At 41.3% G+C, this 26,748-nt stretch overlaps 2 protein-coding genes across 8 annotated transcripts in view; both read left to right on the top strand.

The window, feature by feature from the left end:
* Positions 1-420: 420 nt before the first annotated feature.
* Positions 421-11,364, top strand: seh1l (SEH1-like (S. cerevisiae)). Of its 2 annotated transcripts, none has more exons than XM_031289926.2 (10): positions 421-550; positions 1,126-1,269; positions 1,840-1,890; positions 2,138-2,284; positions 2,384-2,595; positions 3,885-3,983; positions 6,974-7,114; positions 7,331-7,494; positions 7,872-8,025; positions 11,078-11,364. In XM_031289926.2, the coding sequence occupies exons 2-10, from the start codon at positions 1,159-1,161 to the stop codon at positions 11,250-11,252; spliced, it is 1,254 nt and encodes a 417-aa protein (XP_031145786.1). In that variant the 5' UTR covers positions 421-550; positions 1,126-1,158; the 3' UTR covers positions 11,253-11,364. The 2 variants fall into 2 exon arrangements, with proteins under 2 accessions (XP_031145786.1, XP_031145785.1); XM_031289925.2 differs by having other exon boundaries at positions 422-553; positions 1,136-1,269; positions 7,340-7,494.
* Positions 11,365-12,640: 1,276 nt separating this feature from the next.
* Positions 12,641-26,748, top strand: part of cep192 (centrosomal protein 192) — a 91,223-nt gene continuing 77,115 nt past the window's right edge. For 5 of the 6 annotated variants that reach the window (XM_031289831.2, XM_036006062.1, XM_036006059.1 and 2 more), the window contains exons 1-8: positions 12,641-12,909; positions 13,528-13,771; positions 14,294-14,404; positions 21,111-21,268; positions 21,568-21,629; positions 21,935-22,076; positions 22,157-22,272; positions 22,436-22,525. In XM_031289831.2, coding sequence (XP_031145691.1) covers positions 13,599-13,771; positions 14,294-14,404; positions 21,111-21,268; positions 21,568-21,629; positions 21,935-22,076; positions 22,157-22,272; positions 22,436-22,525 — 852 coding nt within the window. In that variant the 5' untranslated portion in view covers positions 12,641-12,909; positions 13,528-13,598. The remainder of the gene's footprint in view (positions 12,910-13,527; positions 13,772-14,293; positions 14,405-21,110; positions 21,269-21,567; positions 21,630-21,934; positions 22,077-22,156; positions 22,273-22,435; positions 22,526-26,748) is intronic. The other variant, XM_036006060.1, reaches the window with a different exon arrangement.

The raw sequence follows: 26,748 nt of genomic DNA, 5'->3' as shown, positions 1-26,748 counted from the left end.
ACCAAAACTATAGGCCTATAATTATTAAACTATTTAAAAAATGTTTTCCCGCATTATACAGAAGGCAAGATAAGAATAACAAATAAAGTAGCATACAATACAAAATAAACATGTTAAAAACATTGTTGCCACACTCCTCTAGTCTAAAAGTGTTAACATGAGCGTTAAAAGTAGCGTTATAACTGTAACGGTAAATATTCTACCGAACCTGGCAACCCCGGTGACCGGAGGATGGCAGTTGAGCAAAGATAGCCTATTACAGAGTTAATTAATTTCTATAAACTATTTTCACATTTTTTCAAATTATATTCTGGTTGCTTTTCGGTTCGACATGACAAGTTTCAACATGCACGGTATCATAAAGTAGCTTGCAAATATGATTTACCTAAAATTGGTTTAAATGCGCCCCTCTGTGGTCAAATTATTATTATTTTAGGTCAACTCCGGTGCACACGCACTGTGAGGACCCGCCAAATACACACCACAAGTAGACACATGACAGGCCTGCTAGGCAACCAGTTTAGCTAGCTAGCTAGCTAACGTTAGTGTTGCAGCTGTCGGTACACGATCCGTTCTGCCTGCACGATCCGTTCTGCACATGCGCAAGATAATACTGTTTTACGTATCCATACGACCTGCACGATCTGTTTCACGCTAGCCTATGGCTAGCCTCCACCGGGAAGCTAACGTTAGTTTAGCTAACAGCTAATTCGGCTAACCGCTAGCTGACAGCTAGATTCAGTCTAAAATAACGTTAACTCAAACGTAATGGGAAAAGCAGGCTACAGCTAAATTAAGACTTCACAGTAATAACAATAAAGACAAGTATTGAGTGATTGTATTTTAAATGAGCACAAGTAAAGTAGAACTGACGTAACAGCTGTTATATATGTTAGGTGTTTGTTATATATGTCAACGTTTATTTTCAAGTTTTATTTTGAGGGTCTTTTAAAGTTATTACATGCTGTCTCAGCTAGCAGTTAGCCGAATTAGCTGTTAGCTAAACTAACGTTAGCTTGGCTTTTGACCGGAAGCGTGGAACAGATCGTGCAGTGTCGTAAATCCTCGTACAACCGCGCATGCGCGAACATTTTGCGCATGTGCAGAACGGATCGTGTACCGACAGCAGGTATATTGTGGCTAGCGTTAGTTGTAATCATGTTTGTAGCGCGTAGTATCGCAGCAGATCATAAAGATCTAATTCATGATGTGTCGTATGATTTTCACGGTCGGAGGATGGCAACTTGCTCCAGTGACCAAAGTGTCAAGGTAACGCAAATTAACGTGAAGTAACGTTATTCATCAGTTTGCTAATGTTAGCGTTAGCTGTCACAGCTAGCTTGTTAACACCACCCGCATTATCAACACCCTTAGCTAGCTCCCTAATAGACGTAATGTTAGGTAATAAAAAATATGCTGCTTATTCTGACCATAGACTCTTTATAAACGGTATGATTCTGATTATCGAAGGCAGCTTTACCTTAATAAATGTAGCTAGTTTACTAGCCATGGTGCCTGCCACGTTAGCATACAAGCTAGGTTAGCTGTAGGTAACGTTAAGCTGTGTAGCAGAGTTGTAACACGGCAGAGTTGGCGAATAGCAACAAAATGCATTTGAAATGCCCCCTGCATGTATAGTACTAACTTCCACCTGTTATTTAAGAGGTGCTACAACATGAGTTGTAAACCAGACATCAAAGTGAAGATCTTAACGTTACCACATTGAGGAATGTTATTGAGTGTACTATGTTGCCAGCTTCACAAGTGTGTAACGTCACACAGATACTTTTCATTTCAGCAATATGTCTTATCATTGTTTCATGTCACCTTTTCTCTCAGGTTTGGGACAGAAGTGAGAATGGAGAGTGGCACTGCACAGCCAGCTGGAAGGTAAGCCACAGCAGCTTGATACATTGTAACTGTAAAGACTTTCCTGGTAAAATAATAATTTATCAGCCAGTTTACTTACAGCATATTGAATTTACATAACTGCATTTACTAATTTATTTAACTCTTAGCCTACTCTGTGTCTTTCGTGGATTCATACTTTTACTGATATGGATACAGCTTGAAATCTGACTTAAACTAGTGTTTGGGTTTATTGTTTTGACAAAAGCTCTTTTTCTCTAATGTGCAGACACACAGTGGATCAGTGTGGAGAGTGACCTGGGCTCACCCAGAATTCGGGCAGGTTCTGGCCTCCTGCTCCTTCGACAGGACAGCTGCCGTCTGGGAAGAGATTGTAGGGGAGTCCAACGACAAGCAGAGAGGACTGAGCCACTGGGTTAGTACAACCGCAGAATTCTTCAAAACTCACTGTAGATGGTCACTTTTTCTACAGCCTTCTGATCTGATCCAATTATTTTATGGTGTTCTGTTTTAGATAAAGAGAACCACTCTAGTGGACAGTAGAACCTCAGTGACTGATGTGAAGTTTGCCCCTAAACACATGGGCCTGATGTTGACCACCTGCTCTGCGGACGGAGTAGTGAGGATCTACGAGGCTCCTGATGTGATGAACCTGAGTCAGTGGTCCCTGCAGCACGAGATCTCCTGCAAGCTCAGCTGCAGCTGCATCTCTTGGAACCCCTCAAGGTTAGACCACAGTTTTACCATCAAATACAGGGGGGAATAAACGACAGGCATTTGATGGGCCCAGATTCTCAAATTGAGAATTTGCTATTTTCATTTTCTCAACATTACAACAAAATGATGTAACGCTACCAAGCCACGGCCGAGAGACGTGTAGTTACATTTTTAGAGAGGTGCACATCAGGCTACGGCGTAGGGTCGGTATCTCCACGTACCTACGTACGTAGCCACGCCGTCGATTTAACGCAGAAGCATAAATCGGCCTTAATACAAGAGTCCTGCCTTCATAAACGTTATAATGTTCAAACTGTTTTAGAGAAGTGTTGATTCAACTGTTTGATTATTTTGGAGGCTGCAGTTGACAGGTGTTTCTATTATTTAGTTCATTGCATTTATGCACCTTCTGTATATTTAAAGGTGTTACTTTATGATAATACAGTAGGTCAGATATGAGAGTATTGTTAATAGTATGTAATAAATTAGGCTGCATAAAACAATGTAAAGTATTTGAAGTACTGTAATTTCACTAAACCCAACAACGTACGTATGTCCCTATAGGAATATTATACAGGGCCTGAAATGATAGATTAAGTGATTTTAGATTTTTTTCATTCATTCAGAGTTTCCATTCCTTTGACTCATATGAAAGGGTCTAAAGCAGGTTAAATGCGCATCGGCAGGTCTGCGTGATATGTGTGGTTGGTGGGTTGTGTTGTATCCTCACTTCACTCCACTTTTATAAATTGTTATAATTTGGTCATGGGTCACATCTGGTTGCAAATTCAGCATCGAGGATTATTATGTTTATTGCAACTTCAGCAATATCTGCTGCCTAAAATTTGCGTCTTTGCCCGTCTGTCCACAGTAGCCTTCAGTAGTGTTGATAGGCTATTACTCGTGACCTTTAAGCAGTCAGATATTGAGTGGACTACAGACAGACAGAGACCTGAATCGGACCCAAAGTAGCACATTTCCTTTAAAATGAATTAATTTAAAATGACTGCTCTGTAAAAAGGCTCAGTCTAGGGCTGCAACTAACGATTGTTTTCATTGTCGATTAATTTGTTGATTATTTTCTCGATGAATCCATTAGTTGTTTGGTCTATAAAATGTCAGAAAATGGTGAAAAATGTCAATCAGTGTTTGTCCACAATGTAAAGATATTTAGTTTACTGTCACAGAGGAGAAAATATTCACATCTAAGAAGCGATTTCATTTTATAGTTGCCAACCAAATGATTAATCTTTGCAGCTCTAGCTCAGTGTAATCTTGTTTTTCCCCCTACCACCCAGCTCTCGAGCCCACCCGCCAATGTTTGCAGTGGGGAGCGATGACAGTAATGTGACGTATGGTGGGAAAGTTCAGATCTATGAGTATAATGAAAATACAAGGTAGGTGTTCCTGAAGTGTTCTTTTATCAAAATACCAATACAAATGTTGTGACTTTATTTTGATGAAGCTGGTGTTTATTTTAGAAGGGTTGTTAATAATCCATGTCAGATGGTGGGAAATATTGAGTATAAAGGGTAACTTTATATTCAAAGATGACAGAAACAAAATAAAACTAACGGCCATTCTGGGTCGTCTTTCCACTTTTCCAACCATCACAACTCTAGTTTTGGTTGAAATAAACACATAGTTTACTGATTTACCTGTGAAAATATGTTGGCTATATACATGCTAAAAGTATTGCTTTTTAAAATAGAGTCTGGTGGGTTTAGCACTAGCGACTTCAGAGCTGTTTCTGGTTAAACGGAAAGGTCTCAATAAGGGCTTTTTACACATGAAAGTCAGGACCAAGGTTCATGTTTTTGTTACGTTGTCTACATTTGATCCGGTAAGTTTTGGTTTCACACTGCAGTTATGCAAGCGCATTAAAGATCTCTACGTGACAAAACTACGTCCTGTCGTCATCACATACGTGAGCTGCGTCTCCAGATACTTAGAACTGATTGGTTTGTAGACGGGCTTCCTCGTCCTCTCTTATCCTCTCTCTGGGTCAGAGTTTTTTCATCTGACTGCTGCTCTCTCCTACTGACTGCTGCTCTCTCCTACTGACTGCTGCTCTCTCCTACTGACTGCTGCTCTCTCTCCTACTGACTGCTGCTCTCCTCTACTGACTGCTGCTCTCCTCTACTGACTGCTGCTCTCTCTCCTACTGACTGCTGCTCTCTCCCCTACTGACTGCTGCTCTCTCCCCTACTGACTGCTGCTCTCCTCTACTGACTGCTGCTGCTCTCCTCTACTGACTGCTGCTCTCCTCTACTGACTGCTGCTCTCCTCTACTGACTGCTGCTCTCTCCTACTGACTGCTGCTCTCTCCTACTGACTGCTGCTCTCTCCTACTGACTGCTGCTCTCTCTCCTACTGACTGCTGCTCTCTCCCCTACTGACTGCTGCTCTCCTCTGACTGCTGCTCTCTCCCCTACTGACTGCTGCTCTCCTCTACTGACTGCTGCTCTCTCCCCTACTGACTGCTGCTCTACTGACTGCTGCTCTCTCCTACTGACTGCTGCTCTCTCCTACTGACTGCTGCTCACTCCTACTGACTGCTGCTCTCTCCCCTACTGACTGCTGCTCTCTCCCCTACTGACTGCTGCTCTCTCCCCTACTGACTGCTGCTCTCTCCCCTACTGACTGCTGCTCTCTCCCCTACTGACTGCTGCTCTCTCCCCTACTGACTGCTGCTCTCCTCTACTGACTGCTGCTCTCTCCCCTACTGATTGCTGCTCTCCCCTACTGATTGCTGCTCTCCCCTACTGATTGCTGCTCTCTCCTACTGATTGCTGCTCTCCCCTACTGATTGCTGCTCTCCCCTACTGACTGCTGCTCTCCCCTACTGACTGCTGTTCTCCTCTACTGACTGCTGCTCTCCCCTACTGACTGCTGCTCTCTCCCCTACTGCTCCTCTCTCCTACTGACTGCTGCTCTCTCCTACTGACTGCTGCTCTCTCTTTTTGTTTTGTTGTGTTAGAAGCGAGACATGGGAACTTTCTTTCTGGAGAATTTATTCAGAGACAAACGGAAACCTACACTGTACATCTACTACCACTTAACAAGTAAACTGCTGATGTATTCTCAGCTCTGACAGCCGACAGCTGTCTGCTCTGAGCACTGACACCGTCACTCTCTCTCTCTCATGTAGCCTACACACTAAGTACTGAGCTGTTCCTTAAGGAGCTTCCCCGGTCTTATAACATGATGATAGCCTGCCAGGGCTTCCTGTATTTGGTCTGAAAGACCGAACCATCCAAAAAATTATTTCACACTATAAATGAACCGGACCATGGTTCAGTTTGGTCCGGACCGAGACCACCTCTTTTTATCAGACCAAAATGTAGTCTTTTGATCCGGGCCGTGATCCGGGGGTGGTTTTACACCTGTAATTTTGGTTCAGATCAAACAAAAAAGTCTGAAGGTCTGGACCAAATGAGGGAGGTGTGAAAACGCCCAAAGAGGTTTTAAAATGGTCTATCACTGTTGGGATCCTTTCCATAATGTTGTCAGACTTCTAGAATATTAATCTGAGCCTTTTAGTAGACAAAATTGACGATGCATGTTTAGTAGGGTTACTTTGCAGCCCGGTCTGTGGCTGCTGGTTACAGCGTTCACGCTTTATACTGGACCAATTTCAAAGATTGTTGTTCCTATCAGTCACTTACACACAAAAACATAGGAACATAGGGTCCAGGTTGAAACAAACTATAATTACCTTTTTAAAATGCAGTTGCTGCCCCAAGACTCTGGAACAAGTTACCCCCTGACATTCACACTATTACAGATGTAGCTCTTTTTAGAATGGCTTTTAGTATGTAGTAGTGGTGTGACAATTTCCCTCTCCTCCTCCTGTTTCTATGTAACCTTTTCAGATTTGACTGTTTTCTATGTTTCATTCTTTTTATTGTATGTTATGTTTTATTCTTGGTTCTTGATGTAAAGCACTTTGGATAGCCGCTGGTTGCTGTAAAGTGTTATATAAATAAATGATTGATTGTTGAAGAAGACTACATTTAATTTGAATATTTGATTTGTGAAGTAATAAGTACAGAAGATAATTTACCTTGTATTTTAAGGACTTCACTAGCCACAATGCTCTTGGAGCAGAAAGGGAAAAGCAACGTTTTAATGTTTGCTAGTTTATGTTAGCAGCCAAGTTGTACCTGTCGTTATTACGAGCTAACGTGTATATCTCATTTGTATTCACTAGGAGAGAGAAGGTCTGATTTTAAGTTCACAGTTGCTTCTCTCATTTTGAAAGTAGTTCGACAAAGCTACAACAATAGACTTTACAAAATTCCAAGTAGTTGAAAGAAGTTTTTAACAATTGTTTTAAGTTTGTTTTAACCATTGTTAAAAGTTTGTTTTAACTATTGTTATCAAGGAAATATGCTAAAGCAGAGACGCTGATGACCGTCACTGATGCAGTCCATGACATTGCATTTGCTCCAAACCTGGGGAGATCTTTCCATGTGCTCGCCATTGCAACGAAAGATGTCCGAATCTTTAAGCTTGTTCCCATGAGGTGATGTATTCAATTTTTTTTCCTCTCTATTTTAACAGTTATATGAAGAACTCATAACACACAAATTAGTAGTTGTCACTGCAATTTAGCATTTCACGTTTTAATGATTTCATGTACAGGTTTTTTATCAGATGCACTTTTGCAGTTTAAACCAGTTATAAATGACAGAAACAAGAAGCTACCACTGTGTGAATAGATTTTCTGTAACTTGGATAGATCTGACAGAAAGGAGAGCACCTCTACGGGACCCACCAAGTTGGAGGTGCAGATTGTTGCTCAGTTTGACAACCATAACTCCCAGGTGTGGCGTGTGAGCTGGAACATCACCAGCACCCTGCTGGCCTCTTCCGGCGATGATGGCTGTGTGCGCCTCTGGAAAGGTGGGAGGTTATTGTTAGCTTATGTTGATGACTGCTCATCCGTCTTGTTTTTAAATTTCAGTGAATGTCAATGTTGGCATCAGTCAGTTTACTTTGTTTACTTAGTTATTTTTGTAAACAAAACGGTGTGCAGCTCTATTATCTGAGCAAGTATCGGATCGGGATTCGGTATCGGGGGGGGGGGGGGGAAAAAAAAAGCTGAGTTTAGAAATACGGACAGAAAGAAATTAAAATGATAACCTATGATAGTGAAACGTTCATCAGCTTTTACACTTTGCTAAGATGTGTAGGAAAAGATGGACTTGGACTTTGAGTCATTTGTTGATCATGTTACAAAAGCGTGAGCACTGACATTACCCCCTTGCGTCCCTGTGCAGCTAACTACATGGACAACTGGAAGTGCACAGGCATCCTGAAAGGAGACGGCAGCCCACTCACCAGCTCATCTGGTCAGCCCACAGCCATGAGTACCATTGTTGGCTCCTCTGTTCAGACCTCCCAGAATGCCCTGAACGGGATGTCTGCAGGAAGGTAGGTGGTGTGGTGCGTTTGACGCCACTCACCCAGCCCAGCCCGATTCCAGTCAGAACTGACAACTCCTTATGCCTCACACTGACTGGGACTGCAGCTGCTCACTGACAAACTTCCTGGGCCCACACTGACCAAATGTTGCACTCATGCAAAGAGCTTGGCTTCCAGCATACAAGTTGTCGGCATCAACGCTGTGGAGTTGGATGTGTTGTGGTGCTTTTTTATAATAAGCAATTTCCTCTTGATTTGTACAGATGCTTGCAAGATTAGTTTCATGTTTCCACTTTGCATTGTCAGTGTTAGGGCCAACCATATTCTTGGTATAAATAGTAAAATAAACCTGTTCATATAAATTTAAGTTGTTACGATTATTTCAAATAATTTTATCGTGAATACAGCAAACCCATTGTGTAGTTAGGTAATATTTTGTAAATATTAAGAAATTTGATAAGCTTCAGTCTACTACTTCTCAACATCCAACATTGTTGTGACTATTTCCATTTTTAGACGAGCTATTAAATCAAAGCTTAGTAGTTTTTCCTCTTCATTTCACTTTGCAATTTGAATGTAACCTTAAGCAAGTATTGCCAAACTCTTTGCAGAGCAGGACAGCTTGAACAAACCTTATTAACCAACTGTAATGACATAAAAAAATAGAATAAGCACATGCAGTATGGGTATGAATACAGCCACTGACAATTAGGGCTTTAAAGCGAGACTATGTAACTTTTGAAATAAGAGATAAAACAATATTTCTTTTACAAATGAAATGATGAATTTATAAGCAATAAAACTCAGCCTTTCTCAACTCTTGTTTTGTTGCACCAGCCTTACTTGCTCTGGTATGACCAGTGGCTAACTTCTCTGCTAGAGTTACACTATTAGCCTGGTTGACACCAGACCCTTCTCAGTTGTAACTGAGAGTGGGTCTGGGGAAGGTTCATTCACAGCCCATTTCCAAAGGGGTGTCACCAGCGGACGCCGCTCAAATGCCTCTGGGCGCAATTGGATTCCTTCAACCAATCAGACCAACGATCCGGGTGACATCAACGGGTTGCTGCGCTTCGGTGGCCGTCATGTTGAATATAAACAACAAGCTGCTTGCCGTCGCTGCGCTATCGTCATCGTGTAAAGCCCGCCTCAACGGTTGTGATTGGTGCCTCGAATTGGAAAAATTGGAAATGGGCTTGAATGGGCTCTTGACCAGACGGACTTGCAGAGCAAATCTCAAATTTGCCAGAAGGTCGTCAGGGTTTTCCCAGGCTATTACACTATGTCTTGTCTCCCGTAATTGTCGCTTGTAGCCACAGTGGTCGCTGTTTAGCAAACGTTACGTAGGCTTGCTTTAAAATTTGGGTTGTAAATGAGCAGCTATTAACGTTTGATGTTCTATGAAACTAGTAGCTAGTAGATGAACCGTGTTTGTGCTAACGCTGGTTTTGTGAGTTGGTATGTGGCTGCATTTATGTTCAACTAAATAACATCTAACTTAAAGCAACTACAAGGAATTTTGTGTTGATTTTGCTGGCCCCTGTGGACAAAGCAGTAGTGTTTCCATGAGCACTACTGCCTCCTGTCGTAAAGATCTTGGTAGCGGGAACATTTGTTTTGGAAGAGAGTGAATACTATTAATACTATTTTTTTAATTTATTTATTTATTTTTTTACAGCTGTTTGCAGGATCTATTTGTGGCTATTTAAGATTAATAACTGTAATATGAGATAGTGACACAAAGTAGACTTTGTTTTAGTACTGTTCATACACCTCGGTTACATGTAAGCCTATAACTAACAGATTTGGTTGCTCGGTAATATTAATTTTGTTGATAAAGCTAAAGTTATCAATATTCCCTAGTAATGTTATGTCTTCATAATAATAAGCCAACAGCAGAATATAGCTCGGTAGCAAGGCCAACATGAACTGTTATGTTATTATGCGCCAAATCAGGATCGGTTTTAAATCTTTTCAAATCCCACAATTCTCTCCATCTGTATAATAACTGATCAAGGTTGACTTGTTTTTGCCAGTGCTCTATCACTGTTTCCTTTAGCTTTTTGTTGTTCTTCGGTCAATTCTTCTCTTTTCCTCTTTGCTGATACTGCCCCAGTATCAGCCATAACCACAAAACATAACGTCAAAAATGAAATTATCTAAACGTAGTCTCTTCCGGTCTCCTTGCCATAAATAGTTTGGTCTGATTTTGCAGGGAATTGGAACCTATTAAGCATCTTCTCACTGATGGTCTTGTGTGCTTATGTAGGTCATATAGAGGCATCAGTATTACATTAATTTAAAACTCCTTGTAGTTGCTTAACAAAACCATTTTTGTAGTTTTTGACTTAACTCTTGAGTCACCTTTAACCAGAGTAACACAAGATATGTGTACTGTATGGCATTCCTTTATATTAACTCTGCAACCAAAGTTATTTTACAAAACAAATTTGATTTTGTAAAATTATTTTGCACAGGTTTTCTTGCGTTCTAAATTTTCTTTTTAGAAAAATGAGAGAATTGGCGTTGTTGAAGTAATGTGGTATTGTACTGCTTGTTGCATGCAGGATTGGCAAGAGAGCTCCCTTTGCCCCTCCCCTGCGGCAGCTGACCTCTCCAAAGATATACCAGCATCCTGCAAATTACTAATGTGTCCTGTGCAACAGCTACCATTTGTCCTTGTGTTAAGGCATTTGAAATGTGTGTCATGTCCTAGCTCAATACTTAGGTATTACTGTTTAAGGGCTCTGTGTTGGGATGAAAACTGCATGGTTCTGTTCTTCACAGCTTATACTTTGTTTTGATTCCAACATGTTTGCCAGGGGTTCACCTCTTTTAATAACATTGCACATACACCTTTAAAAAAATCAACCTCTATCACTACTCTGTAAGCCATTTCCCTCTCTTTTTGGTTTCTAGAGCATACATGCATTCTTTCTTTCTATTCTCTCATTTCTACTTTACCTTTTGATGTGTTTCTCCACTCTATTCCATTGTCATTGTCTTCTCCCTGTCCATGGTTTTGTCGTCTTCGTCTTCATCTATTTTTTTGTTGCTTCAGGTATTTCTTTCCGCCCCTGGATCCTCCCAGAGCGGGGACCAGGTATGGTCACCTGCTGCCTCCCTCCTCTCTCATAGAGCACTGTGATGCTGAGCCCATTCAGCCTCAACAGGCTCTTCCCTACAGACTCTCCTCTAGAGCACTGCTGCCCTTACCAGAGGCTGAAGGACAGTGATTTTTTTTTTTGTGGGTGTTTTAGCTCAATAAGAAAGGATGTGGTTGGGGGGATGGGCATGAACCACACAAGTGCCATTCATTTCTAATAAAGATCCTTTGAGATTTGTCTATTTTCTGTTTTCTAATGTTTTGTTCTTTTTCCTGTGCGTGAAAAGGTATTAGATGTTATGACGATTTTGTGAAATTTACATTATATGTCAGTAAAGCCATTTTGATACCATTTAAATAGTCTAAAGCAAGTGTTAAATGTTAATTTCCCATATTTAGTTCTGTATTCTAGTGTTTTAAGTTTATGGAATGTGTGGAATAAAAAGCACATGCATTGCTTTGCTTTTGGGGTCATGAAACATCATCTGTGTCGGCTGGTTAATGTTTCTGGACACTTGACGACCTCAACTATCAGTGCCTGCAGAGGGAATGTTATCATTCAGCGCTCATGGATGGTTCAAAATTGCACATGGTGGAAGTCCAAATACCCCAAGATATTAAAATGTTATTTTTGACTATTTTTGCTTCACACACACAAACACACTGACAGCGTTTATTCATTCACTACCATGTGGAACTCCTATGGAATGAGCACATGATAATTCTTTTTTGGGAAATTCTTCATCCACTGTAATTTTGAATGTTGAGTTGAAAATCAGTTAATCTATTCTGAAACGTTAGGGTTCTTTGACTGGTTGTGGCCTATTTTACGGAACAGAAAAATCAGGAACAGCTCTGGTCAGATTCAGTTCTTGTTTCAGGTCTGATTTCCCTGCTGAAGTGTCTCTGAGCAAGTAACTGATCCCTATCAATTCCACTTCTTTTGAGTTGTTGCTGAACCTGGCTTCTGAGGGCGGATACAAGAGATTTCACTGTGGGGATCAGGCAGTTAAGGAACAGATTATAGGTGAATGAGGCATTTCATCTCCTGGTTTTACTAAAATTAGAAATGGGATGTCATTTCTTTTGATAGGGAGGATAACATTTCATTTCATGGATCACTCATAGATGCCCTTTCAAAAACTGGAATGCATAGGATGCAGCTGTCTGCTAACTAAGCCATTCTCGCAGCTGTTTTGCAGAACACTTGATACAACAAACTCCACACTTGGCCAGTAACTATCATACTGTACATAGATGCAATTATTTCCTTGTGAATGATAGAAACAATGCTTTGCTTAACTGATTTCTGTAGTATTTTTTATTGCCATTACATTATGGCTGGAGTCTAAAAATAGGTTTCCCCCTTCTTTCATTCATTTTATAAGGACAATTGACACAATGTGGACTATTTTCCAAACGGTCCCAAGTGTCCAAGTCCAACAGAATGATATGAATCCCATCCTATCATGATTGACAATTTCCTCCCTCTTAGTTTTGCTGTCCAATCAAAGCCGATTAAATTAGTTAAGTCCCGCCCACATGACATGACTCTCAGGCGGGCTTCCTGTGGTTTCTGGGAGCTGCTTGCTTGGTACTCCGAACTGTTGTACGGTTTGTTTGTTTTTTTTGTTGTTCCCACTTTTAAGAAATAATGAAAAACGTAACTGTTTGGGAAGTTATTTTTGGAACTTAACTAGCTACACCTTGCAACGTGTCTAACAAACGGTAGAGTTGGAGAAGAACCGTGGTCTCTCGGCCCCTCTTCGGGAGTAACGTTATTGAATGTGAGTTGAAGTCCAACTAACGTTAACGTTATGATTTAACAAATTATCTTGCTGAAATGGACCAGTCTTAAGTACGGATTTAGCTTAAAGTAGCAAGCAGGTTTTACTAGTTACATTTTCAATGTTGTCTGTTACTTGTATTCTTACAACACTTCTCTCTAGCTAACTTGATAAACGAAGATATTACATCAATGAGATAGTGGAGTAACGTTAGTTAACGTTAGCTCAAATGCGGGGCGTGTTGTTGATTTTGACAAACCCACTTGTTTTTAGCAAGTAACGTTATACTAGCTAACGTTAGCGTTAAAAGTTAGCTAATATGCTAGTTAATTGCTCTCAATTTGTTTTGTAGATAGCGGAAACTGTAACAAACTGTATAACGTTAGCCGCGAAATAACATTCATGAAAGTATTTAAAAAAAGAGTAACGTTGTTTGCGAACAAATAACTTTACTTTTTGTCACTGGTTTTCACAGTTGTATGTAAGGTGGTATCAACAAGCTGGTCATTTCTTAATAGACATCCGTGCCACTGCACTGTAAAGTTTGCACAAGCTAAGTTTCGAGTTTTTAAAGTAATACTAACCTTCCCTTTTATTTCCCTTATTCATTTTTCCTAGACATTACAGATGGTCTTCACCTGAACAGAAGTCAAGCCACATTTGGCTGTCACCTTGCTCCATTCCGAAACATGGCAGATAGTTTTTACAAGTTGGAAGATGAAGCCTTTCCCAGTTTCCTTTGCAAGTCTTTGGACAGCACCAGTGGCCGTGCCACACTGGAGAATGTGACATTGGGTTCAGGCCCAGGACTTCCAGTGGCTGCCTCTACAGTGGCTAAAATTAAACCTGGGTCTGACAACAGGTGGGAGGGAGCATGCTTCTGCTTTGGACAGATGTGACTTCTTGTGGAAACGCTTATATGCATCATTCTCTGAATCATCACACAAGCTATTTGACCAGTGTGACTAAGAATGGATGCTGAAATAATTCCAATTCCTGTTTGGAGCTTTGTGTTTGTAGTAATTGTATAATTTAGTTGCTACTTCAAATAGGAAGTATTAATATGCACACTGTTTATTAATATTAAACGTATGTCCAAACTGCACCAAATTTGACAAAAAAAATAGATAGGAATGCATTATGAGACATGTCTGCCAAATATAGAACTGCATAGGGATATTTGTTGATAAGAAGTTGCTGCAGCCCTTTTTGGTTTCTGAAATTTTCCACAAAAATAACAGAAACCGCGCAGAGGATGTTCATACTGATTCAATATTCAGCTGCTAAATGTATTTTTTTGGAGCACTAACCATGATGTAGAGTTGTTTAGTGTATTAATAATCAAGTTGTTTTGTTAAGCAGTTCTATGTTCTCTTGCTTACAGAGGAGATCCTGTTGAAGCGTCATATCTGGAGGGCAGAGAGCTGCAGCAGGCCAACTCACAGTCATCTGTTAGAGAACAGCCCAAGTTTGCCCTTAGCTTCAAAGATGACTTGTAAGTATACATCTAGTTTAAAGCGTCTGGTATACTCGAGCGCAACATCATGCACGGGCCGCCGTAGATGGTGTGCGCGTTACGAGCATGCACGGAGTTGTTTATGCTCAACGCATTGTTCGTTGCAGTATTCTCCGAAACACCAGAGGGCGAACAAACAAAATAATCTGTAAATACCGGTAAGCAAGAAGTAGAGAAGAAGAGACCGGAAGTAAAGGGAAGCAGGCTGCCTGGCAACAGTAGTAAACACATCTGTGTTACACCGACGTGCCGCGAAACATTACATTTTATCTACTGTAATAATTAACATAACTGTTGTTTATCTCCAAATCGAAATGACTCTCTGCCTGTATTAAGAACACTCTTTCCATGAAGCCGTTTTTTAGCTTTGACTAAACGATCTCATGTTTTTCCACACTCCAGCAAAATGTTTCTTCTTTTCCCAGTGTGGTGTCTCTCTGTGAGCACATATTAAGGCTGTTTGACTCACTGTGGTCATGAAGAATCACACAGATGTTTGTACAGATAAACCTGCTCTTCCCAGCCGACCTTGTTGAACTGAAATTGCAGCGCGCATAGTTACAAAAATTCAGAGGTGCACGATAGAGCTGTCAATCTTCCTTATAATACCATTCGAATGTCCTTTTTTTTTTTTTTTTAATATACAAATAATATTCAAATATTTAATGCTTAAATGCAGCTGTTATTAATATGTACTACACTACTCAGGCGTATGCATTGTCAATGCCACTATCAGCACATGGTTGTTGTTAAGCCCCTGACACAACAACCCGACGGCTGACCGTCGGCAGAAGAGGCAGTCAGTCGGCTCCCCAAGGTCCAAAAAGTGCCTTGGAACACACCGAAGCAATGCCGTCTTGAGCGTACGTTCTGCGCGTGTGCGAGACGTAATACAAAAAATTAAAACCGGAAATGACAACGCGTCACGTGGGTCTGGCTTCTCCAGCCAATAGTAATGGCGGCTTATTAGAAATACGATCTTGTATTTTACGAAAATAGTTCACTGAAACGTGTTTCTGAAAACATTTTAAGCGAGAAATAGGCTTTGAGTCTTTGAGGCTTTTGAGTTGCTGAATCTGTCTTCATTTCAGATCGACAAAGGTCAGTTTAAAAGATTTTGTCAGATTTTGAGAGGCGTTCATCACTCATCCCGCTCGTCATTTCCGGGTTACGGGCACTCCACCTGAGTCCGACTGCCCGCCCTCAAACCCAGCAAGTCAGGTCGGCCAAAATGAAGACAGACTGTCCGACAGCTGATTATCGGGTTGTTGTGTCAGGGCCATTACACATTTGTCCACTAGAGGGACTTCTAACATCAGCCTGCCCTTGAAGGCATGGATGTACTAAGAGAACTGGATACAGCGTTCGGCGCGAAGCCCCGTTCATTCCAATGAGAGTTGCTCAAAAGCGCATAAAGCAGTCATGGAGCTCGAATAATACCCGGATCGTCCTTGTTGACTGACCCAAGACGTCACGATGCTCATGTGCACTAAACTTTGTTTGTGTTGTCGTAGCAACACTGCGCGTTCATGAGGTTGTCTCTCGTGTCTCTTACAAGTATACGGCATTCTCTTAATACATCCATGGTATACTGGGCAAACTCATAAACTTGCCGTTTCATTGTCTAAAATATTCACTAACGTTAAACACTGTTTTCGTTGTTCCTGATCGTTTACATGCTAATCTAAATAAACGATGGATGTATTTAGAGAACCAAGGAGATGTAATCATTATGTCGTGCTACTAGCTAGATACTAGCTAGCACTAGCTACAAAGGTTAGCCTGCAGTTTTGAGAACAGAGCTTTTCTTTATACATCCATGGCTTCATCTCTCATCCACGTTACAGGCTTTACAGCACACAGCCCTTGGATGTATCATAAGATAATTGTTAAACCCGCATTGGCTGTTAGAGACGTATAAGATGTTACGTTAACGTTAGCTAGCTAACTAGCTCCATTATTTAGCTTGACCTGCATTCTGCTTTTTTAGCTTTTGCAATAAACCAGGTCGAGTGATAGTGACACTGTATTAAAGCAGCCATATTATGCTCATTTTCAGGTTCATAATTGTATTTTAAGGTTGTACCAGAATAGGTTTACATGGTTTAATTTTCAAAAAACACCATATTTTTGTTGTACTGCACCGCTCTCTCTCACTGCTGCAGATCCTCTTTTCAGCTGGTCTCTGTTTTAGCTACAGAGTGAGACCTCTTTTCTTCTTCTTCTGTACTATCTTTGATTGCACTTGCACATGCCCAGTAGCTCAGATGTAGATCATGTCAGCTAGCTAGCTCCATAGACAGTAAAAGAAAGGCTGTTTCTACAACTTCGGTCAGTTACAAGGCAGGATTAGCTGGGAGACTTCTAAATGAGGGCGCACATGGAAGTAGTTCTTTTGTAGATTATGGTGAACTTGTGTGTGTTGTAGCAGTGCTTTGCTATTGAGAACGAGGTAGCATGCTAGCGTTAGCATTAGCTAATGTTGCGGTTAGCCTGCTCGTTTCGGCTTGTGACGTCACAAGCCGTGCCAATTTTGAACAGCTCACCCAGAGACTGAAGCCAGGACACATTCAGAAACCGTATCTCATTCTAAACAGCATGGGTGGATTTTTTTCAAAGTTTGTATGTGTGTGGAAGCACCAGAGACACAACATAACACCCCAAATCCCAGAAAAAGTGTTTTTTTCATAATATGGGCACTTTAAAGTTACAAAAAACAACATTTTCCTTATTTTAAAATTAATTATCTTAATTTAAGATTAATACTGAAATTTTCACTCATAGCTGATGACACTAATGAAGTTACATCCCGTTAGAGGCTTTACAGCATACAGACATTCATACATCCCTCAGATGTATCATAAGATAATACCAAGGATGTAATAATAGAACACATGGTGAATTACAGTCATTAGCTATATCCATTATTACAGCTACAGGACCTTGGAAGAACCGTCATATAGTGGGCGGGTGCAGTCCCGTGGGTCTGCTTGCATTCATTATGCGCGTTCTTCATACCTAGTTTAATAACTCTGGATTCGGCTACTAGTGAATGTTAAAAATGTTTAAAACATGACGTTTTAAACAAGGACCCTTTTTAAGGGCATTTTCACACATACGTCATTTGGTCCGGACTTTCAGACTTTTTTGTTTGATCCGAACCAAAATTAGAGGTGTGAAACCTCCCCCGGACCACGGTCCGGATCAAAAGACCAAATTTTGGTCCGATAAAAAGAGGTGGTCTCGGTCCGGACCAAACTGAACCATGGCCCGGTTTGTTTATAGTGTGAAAGCATTTTTTGGATGGTTCGGACTTTCGGACCAAATACAAGAAGCTCTGGCAGGCTCTCCTTGTGTTACAAGACCGGGGAAGCTCCTTTAAGGAATAGCTTGGTGCTTCGTGTGTAGGCTACATGAGAGAGTGACGGTGAATGCGCTCAGAGCAGACAGCTGTCGGCTATCAGAGCAGAGAATACATCAGCAGTTTATTTGTGGTAGTAAATGTACAGTGTAGGTTTCCGTTTGTCTCTGAATAAATTCTCCAGAAAGAAAGTTTCCGTGTCTCGCTTCTCAACAACACAACAAAACAAAAAGAGAGGCAGTAGGGGAGAGCAGCAGTCAGCTGAAAAAACTCCGACACAGAGAGAGGAGACGAGAGGACGGGGAAGCCCGTCTACAAACCAATCAGTTCTAAGTATCTGGAGACGCAGCTCATGTATGTGATGACGACAGGACGTAGTTTTGTCACGTAGAGATCTTTAGTGCGCTTGCATAACTGCAGTGTGAAACCAAAACTTACCGGATCAAATGTATACAATGTAAAAAAAAACATGAACCTTGGTCTGGACCTTGGTTCGGACTTTCATGTGTGAAAACACCCTAAGTGTTCGGGCTGGTATGTTCATGTACCCCAAAAAAAAAATCTAATAGAAGTTTCTTTCGCCATGCAAGGTCTATGGGAAAAGTCTTTCTGGGCCAGAGGGTTGCAGTTCCACCGTTGGCCGCTAAGCCCATGGTTGCTGTAAGACACGGTGCTGTTCTGGGGGTTTGCTTAAAGGGGACCTAGGTCACGGCGCATTGCATGGAACTTTGTTTACATTCATTTTCCACCACAAGCACACAGCGACAAACACAAATCAACGGTTAGCTAAAGGTTAGCACAATGAAATCATGTTGGAAAGTACAGCCGAAATGATTTGTCATAAACTAAGTAACAAACTATGCTTACGGCATTGAAGCCAAACGGTGCTATCACTACTATTTTAGTGATTTATAGGGAACCTGTTTCTTGCAGATTGTCATGTTACTGAGAATACAACTATTAAAAGGTAATATATGAAGTCAAAGCTAACTCTGACAGCTGTAGGGCAGCTAACATTAACTTTAGCTGTCTCCATGAAGCTCCCAGCTAAGCTAATGTTACTGTAACTCGTGAAGCAATTAATTTAATTCAATTTTATCGTATATTTATAGTATATTTGTAGTATCAAATCATAACAGTTATCTTGAGACACTTTACAGATAGAGTAGGTCTAGACCACACTCTATAGTTTACAAAGCCCCAACAATTCCAGTAATTCCCCCAAGAGCAAGCATTTAGTGCGACAGTGGTGAGAAAAAACTCCCTTTTAGGAAGAAACCTCGGCAGACCCAGACTCTTGGTGGGCGGTGTCTGATGGTGCCGGTTAGGGGTGTGATGAACAGTGGCAATAATAGTCACAATAAAGATAATGGAACAGTGACTACAAATGGTAGCTGTAGTAGTTCATGTCATAGCAGGGCACTGCAGGGTGTTACAGGATGTAGCGTGGCACAGCAGAGCATAGCAGGACGTAGCAGGACGCAGCAGGACACTGCAGGGTGTAGCAGGGAGTGCAGCAGGGCCACGGCGACAGCTGCAACCAAGATCTTGGTGCCATCCTCATCCAAGGAAATATGCTGGGCGAAAAAAAAAAAAAAAAAAAGACTCCGGGGAGTAAACTCCCCAGAGCTAGGTTAGTAACAAGCATTTCTAGGACATGGATGCATACAAATGGAAATAGAGAGGAGAGAGCAGCTCAGTGTGTCCATAGGAAGGAAGGAAGTCCCCCGGCAGTCTAGAACTATATTGGGCTAGAACTCTCCCCAACCAGATCGGGCTGTACTGGCCTGCTTCCCTCTACTTTGATTATATTATTGATTATATGGTAGATGAATCTGACGACTATGAAGAGAAGCAGGTGGGCCGGGCTAGGCGGACGCTGCAACTCCTCACTCCCTAACTATAAGCTTTATCAAAGAGGAGTGTTTTCAGTTTACTCTTAAATGTGGTGACGGTGTCTGGCCCCCGAACCCAGACTGGGAGCTGGTTCCACAGGAGAGGAGCCTGATAGCTGAAGGCTCTGGCTCCCATCCTACTTTTAGAGACTCTAGGAACCACAAGTATCTCTGAATTCTGGGAGCATAGTGCTCTAGTGAGACAGTAAGGTACTAAGAGCTCTTCAAGATATGATGATGCTTGACCATTTAGAGCTAACACACAAGCTGCAAGAAGTAAGTTATACTGCCCCTCTGGACTGACTTTGTTTCACAGAGAATAACATTATCTCGCATCCCGTTCACTGTTCAGGTCGCTACTTCAGGCTGCGCCGCTGCAGCCGACAGTAACGTTACACAACGCGGATGAAATTGTTCGAAAAAATCGTTATATTGTTTTGAGGACAATGACATGGCTGGATAGCTAGCTTGTCTTTTTGTTCAACATACTGTCAAATTATTTTTACTGATTGCCAACTGTACACAATGTTTTTGACTTTGGATCTTGCTAGCATAGCGTTAGCTTTCTGCCTCGTAGCTAAACTGAAGGGTTCTATCAGCTGAGCGGACTATAAATATCTCCGGTTGCTAAGGGTGGCAAGTTATATCTAAGGTCCTTCCTAATTCCTGGGGGAGTGAACGTTTGCGTTGCATAAGAACCTTATGGATGGGAATGATTGTTCCAGGTATTAGTCAAACCGTCAGGTGTAACCAGGGAAACGGAGTTATTGTTTGGATAAACTTTAGATTTCAATTGTAAATCTAATTAAAATATAAACTAATGGTTTAAATGTTATTTGGCAAGTGACCATGGTATAAGTGGGTTAATGCCCTTCAAGGTGTCCATTGTCAGATATTAATGGACGACGGCGAGGCGTGAACCGTCCGACGTCGTAATCTGAAGACAGACACACTCACACACACACAGATATTCTTTAGTTTTGAGTTGGATGCAAAATATTGTCACCTAAAAGAATGTGTGTGTGTACCCACGTAGGTTGAATTATTTCACTAAATACTTTTACAGTTATGTACATTTGGCAGAGAGAAATTAATTTACAGTCAATAATACTAAAAGTATGATGTAGTATAATTATACTTCAGTTTTAGGTTTCCCTTCTGACCAAGATGTTTTTCCTCCATTTCCTGCCCAGAGACTACTGATTAAATTAAGCTTATCACTAACTCGGGTACTGCTAAGAAGCTGTGCATTTTCCCTGTCAAATAAACAAATAATGACAGCCTTATTTTAATAAATACATGTTTTTGTATGCAGTATGTATTACTATATAGAAATGGACATGCATAATGTCTGTCTATAGTGATTTATATTCCACCTTCTTTTTCCATGTCATTTTGATGTGGTCCTTATTATTAACATCCATTACAGGGACAATGCGGATGACTTCATCGCAGCCCACCGGCTTTCAGACATGCTGCTGAAGATACATTTGGATGAGAGCACATTTCAAAACCGAGGCTCCATGCTGGGGCTTCCTCCCACACAGATGGGCTCAGTCCACGGCCGGCCTACAGAACTTGGAACAGGTAAATGCTGTTGCACCTGTCAAGCTTTATAGGTATACCACTGTGCCAATACTGGCCATCCCCCGAATCAGTGATTATTCTTTTCTTGATAGGAAAACGTATAGGAGTTGGCTTCACCTAATACTGCATGGATGTACTGTATATGGACATATGGTTGCGCGTTCTGATATATAGAAGAAATCATTCTTATTAGTTGTGCTTTCTGATATGTAGAAGAAATAATTCTTATTAAAAGATCCATTTTCTTTGAATTCTACTAATGTACATTTATTTTTCCTCTTTTTTGTCTCTTCTGACAGATCTGTCAACAGGGCTTCTGACGTTTGCCCAGTTTGGGCATAAAGATGGTACAGATGCACAGGTACCAATAGCCCTTGACCAGTTGGCAGTTGTACTTTTTATCTGTGATGGCTCTTTTTCAGTAATTTATAGACTCAACCCTGGTCATATAGGTAATAATACAGTTCATTCTGGCTCATAAAATGTGGACCTTTTACATGTGCATAACAACAAGAGAAAGCCATTTGACCCATTTTAAGGCTACCTCATATAATTAAAAACCTATCCATGAAGAAAAACAAGTTAAATCCTATTTTCAAATATAGATTGCAATTTTGTCTTTTAAACAATGGGCAAATATGTTCTTTTCCTGGGCAATTCATACAGGTTCAGCCCTTACCAGCTACAGCTGAGGAGGACAGTGTGCAGAGTGAGGGAGTAGACAGTGACCATTTCAGTGGCAGTAACTCAAGCTTCCTGGCAAATGAGAAGCTCATGTCTGTGGACAGCATGAACAGCGATATCACAGGTTCATACATCCTTTATTTGAATTGCAGAAAAGACATGTCAATTCTTCAGACATGTTGTGAACATTTGTTTGATTTCCAGATGATGACATTGATTCAAACAACCTGCCTGATGATGAGCTGGAGCTGTATTTCAACAAACTGGTGCCTCCCGCTATGCAGAGAGGCAGAGTGGAGGGCCAGGAGATTCCTGCAACAGTAAGACTCTTCTCCCCTTTGAAACACGTTCTACTTTACCAACTGTTTCTCTTACACCTACCAGGATTAGTGAGCCGTTACATAACTGTTACTTTTCATTCAACTCTCATTCACATAAACTATTTGTCTTAGTGTCCCCATAAATGTATTTTATTTTTCATAGCGACTGCCGGGTGCTACTGACCACTTATCAAACCCAAGTTCTACAGAACCAGAACAGTATAGACACCAGTTTCTTGATGACTACAATCAGGTGAGCACATTTACACCCTTACTGTTTGTGCCCATGTGCTGCTTCCAGTTCATATGGAGAGGACTATAAATATTAGGCCTGTTACAATAATAAATAATTAATTACGTTAATTAAGTATCATATATTTGGACATGACCTCAGTTATTTTAGCTGACCTCGATATTGCCCTTTGTGTTTACATGTGTGTTTGTATTAGGGCTGTCAAACGATTAATTTTTTTTGAATCGCGATTAATCGCTGAATGTCTATAGTTAATCGCGATTAATCGCATATTTTATCACATTATTAAAATTCTATTATTTTGCATTTCAGAACAGTTTTAAGTACATCGAAAGCCATTCTTACCAGTGTGTCTTGATTGGAATCAAATGAATGCAAAGAAAGTTACTTTATGAACTTGATTTTAAGATTTGTAATTATTTAGTTACTGTCATTATTGCACAATTCCTCCGAGTACCTAACTAAAAAACTAAAATCCCTATCCTTACTAGAGTCAATATAGTGTTTAGTAACTCCTAAATAATGTTGATTCCTCACTGACGTCCAGTGATCACCGGTTAATGAGACAGCATTTGCAGCACCTTGCAGCAGTTCCAGTGTGGCTGCTTTCTCCGTGTGGTATATGTATGGTGAAACTACTGTCCCCCTCGACGGCAACGAGACAGGTCAACCGTAGTACGTCTTTAAGACCCGAGTCCTCTACGATGCTGACAGGTCTGCACTTAGTTGCCACCCGCTAGCGGGTAGCATCATGTTAACTGTACTACTATGTTTAGCTCGTAGGTGGTAGCTCAAGCTTGACGTGCTTCGGTGATATTTTAATTCGGCTTTACACGATGTGCATATGGCTTTCGACTTGTCTACGAGCCGTCCAGGAGTTTTGGAAAATAAAAAGCTCCATTCAGTTATTGCTGCTGTGTTTCTCCATCATGCTGCAGCCTGCAGCAGCATGATGTGTTAGGAGGAAGTGGCAGCTTGATGAGAAGTAACGGTGCTGCAAAGGGTCAAAATAGTAGCCTGTTAGGCACGACGCAAAGCCAAGTGAAGTGTAAAATAAATTAATAAATGCCGGCATGCGATTTAAAAAAAAAAAAGAAAAAAAAAAGAGAAATGAATCGCGTTGTGTCGGCCCTTAATCGCATCGCGATTAACGCGTTAACGCTGACAGCTCTAGTTTGTATACATAAGAATGTCACCAACATTTCAGCCAACATGTTGCCAGAATAAACATCAGGGTTTTCCCTACCATTTGGGACTTAGGCACAGCCTCCTTTCAAACCAGGGGCTCAACCAGGGTTGACTATGTGTTTGAAAGGGTTAACCCTGATCGATCGACTCGGCTTTGCGACCCAGCTTGAAAGGTGGGTTGGACCTAGGGGTGTTGAAATAAATCATTGCATCAATGCATCGCGATGTGGACCTGGACAATTCTGCATCGATGCAGTGACAGACCATAATCGATTATTGCCTACTTACTTGATTTTCCGGGTTGCTGCTTTTTTTGTTGTTTCTGTCTGTCTGCCGTGTTCAGACTCTGCTCCACTTCAGGAAGTGTCTTTTTTAAGAGCAGATACAATAAAAAGGGGATCGTATATATCTGACTGCTTGAATTTGTTGACGAATACCATGTGTACCAATATATAATAATATTGGGGAAGGGGACGCACTGAGATGCATTGTGATGTCGATTTGAATCGTTGACCGGATAATCCTAATCAAATCGTGAGACCAGTGAAGATCCACACCCCTAGTTTGACAAGGGTCGGATAAGGGTCGATTTCAATGTGAATTGCACACGACCAGGGTCTCTAACAATGGGGGCGGGATCAATTATGTGATTGGTTGGAAATGAGTGTGCCACAGTCGTCACAGCACACTTTGAAAAAACAGCAACACAGATTTTGTCTGGCAGTGCTTTACAGTTGGGTTTTCACAGGCAGCTTCAACAACAGCAGAGCAGAGTGGTTGAATTAATTCCCTATGAGAACAGTCCGCTGACAGTGAGTTCCCGGATGTTCACTAGTCGTAGTAGTAGTAACTTTTGCAGAGCCGTAGCTGAGTTTTACAGGCAAAACTGCCCGCGGCGGCAACGGACCAATCCCGGAAGACATCACCACATTCTTTTTTTATTCTTTATTAAATTTTTTTGCTGGTGAGAGTTACAGGAGTGCATATGTTGTGTGATATGACATATAATGAACACAATAATCATTGTTTAGTTATCGACTGTCTTCTATGTTTAAGAGATTATGGAGAAAAAAAACCTTAGTTGCTAGTCACTTCAGCTTTGCACAAAGGGGATAGACAGTCCATTAAACATATGGGGGGATTTCGTTTGTGTGTCCCGATTATTAGGGGTCCAAGCCCGAGTCTGTAAGAACGGGCAATAGCAAAGCTATGCCGTTCATACAGCAGGGCTGTAGAACCCTATTGTTTTTCTACTGATTTTTCCTCTTCTTCTTCATCATCATTAGGGGTCCAAGCCCGAGTCTGTAAGAACGGGCAATAGCAAAGCTATGCCGTTCATACAGCAGGGCTGTAGAACCCTATTGTTTTTCTAAAGGTTTTTATTATTATTCTTCTCCGCCTAAAACTCCGACTACAGCCTAAACCAGGGGTGGCGAACCTGTGGCTCTTGAGCCGTATGCGGCTCTTTGCCTGCTCCTGTGAGGCTCTTACTGTGTGGCTGGGGGCTGTGTCATTGGTTGATTGTTTTTAACTTTTCTGAAACATACAGTATTTCAGATAAGTAAAAAAAAAAACACATTTGAATGCATCTGCCAATACTGCCAATACATTTGCCAATTATTTTAAAATGGAAAATAATGCAGCAGAGTTTTGAGGACAGATTCTGCAACCTGAGGAAAAACAGCGGCCACAGATCACCTTCCTCGTTAACCCTTTCACTGCTGAATCCGATTGTTTGAAAGGCGCTTTAGTGACAAATGAGTGAGAGAGTTGCTTCGAGTGGCCACAACCGAGTTCAACCAAGACCTGAAAAGGATTGTGGATAACAAAGACTGTCAGGTTTCCCACTGAGTCAATCTAAGTGAGAAAAAAAAACTATGAAAACTGCTATGTATTATGACTGTCATTAGATCTGGAAGACACTGTTGCTGTTGTAAGTGTGGACGTGCATGTGTTGTGTGGCTTTTTGCTATGGTGCGTTTTTTTTTGTGGCTCTTTATACCTAACTGGTTGGCCACCCCTGGCCTAAACCGTACATGGTGGGGGGTTGCCGTTTTCAGGACTGGTCCCAAACTCCGCAAGGACCTCAGGCGCAAAAATTGACCCACTTCCACCACTAGGTGGCGCTATAGCAGAAGAAACGCGTTTGACCCTATAACTCCCACACCGTACACCTGACATTTAAGATCCATATATCCACGCGTTCCCTGGATCCAACTGAATCACGTGATATAGGCCACGCCCATTTCCGCCTAGACTTTTATGCGTGAAAAATCGCGATTTATCAAAAACCTACTTTTTCGAACTCCTCCTAGACCGTGCGACCGATCTGCACGAAACTTGGAATTTTATTATTTATTACGCACAAACAAATTTGTGTAGCTAACTATGAAAACACCAACTTTGCCATATCTCAGCCAAAATAAAGGCTATCAACGCCAAACTTTAGATTCTTGTTTGCCATGACCCTCTGGAGGTGCCACACGCGTTTTACGAAGATTGGTCACTAGGGGGCGCTACAAGTAAAAAAAGTTTATATCTCATGAACGGCTCATCCAATTTTTACAAAATTTGATGGGCACCATCTAGGGACACTCCTGAGGCCAGGTCTAGAGTGGGGTACTGAGAGGTCAAAGTGGGCGTGGCCTATGGGACCCAAGTCTAGATTCACCACTTACACTAATGTGAACAACTTTAAATTTACAGGGTAGATAGACAATGGGTCATGGACCACACCTACCAAAAATTACACATGTGGACCACTAGGTGGCGCTATAAATGTTTTTTGCCTTTAACTCCCACATTACACATCACACATTAGAAATCCTTACATCCCCGCGCCAACTTTTTCGAACTCGTCCTAGGCCGTGCGACGGATCAGCTCGAAACCTGGTAAGTAGCATCTCCAGATGGACCTGACCAAAAGTTACTCAAGGAATTTTGCTACGTTAAAGTATGCGCATTTGACGACCAAACAAATTTTCATAGCTAGCTACCACACACGTATCATATCATATCTCGGCCAAATTAAATGT

Source organism: Sander lucioperca, chromosome 10 (genome assembly GCF_008315115.2).
Source record: "Sander lucioperca isolate FBNREF2018 chromosome 10, SLUC_FBN_1.2, whole genome shotgun sequence".
Lineage (NCBI taxonomy): Eukaryota > Metazoa > Chordata > Actinopteri > Perciformes > Percidae > Sander > Sander lucioperca.
The sequence above is the reverse complement of the archived record's forward strand: the minus strand, read 5'-3'. Positions and strand labels throughout refer to the sequence as shown.

Excerpts from the sequence above, each read along its gene's own strand:
- seh1l (XM_031289925.2), top strand. Across the intron at positions 1,270-1,839 it reads CCAGTGACCAAAGTGTCAAG|GTTTGGGACAGAAGTGAGAA; the intron begins GTAACGCAAATT and ends CTTTTCTCTCAG. Across the intron at positions 8,026-11,077 it reads AACGGGATGTCTGCAGGAAG|GTATTTCTTTCCGCCCCTGG; the intron begins GTAGGTGGTGTG and ends TTGTTGCTTCAG.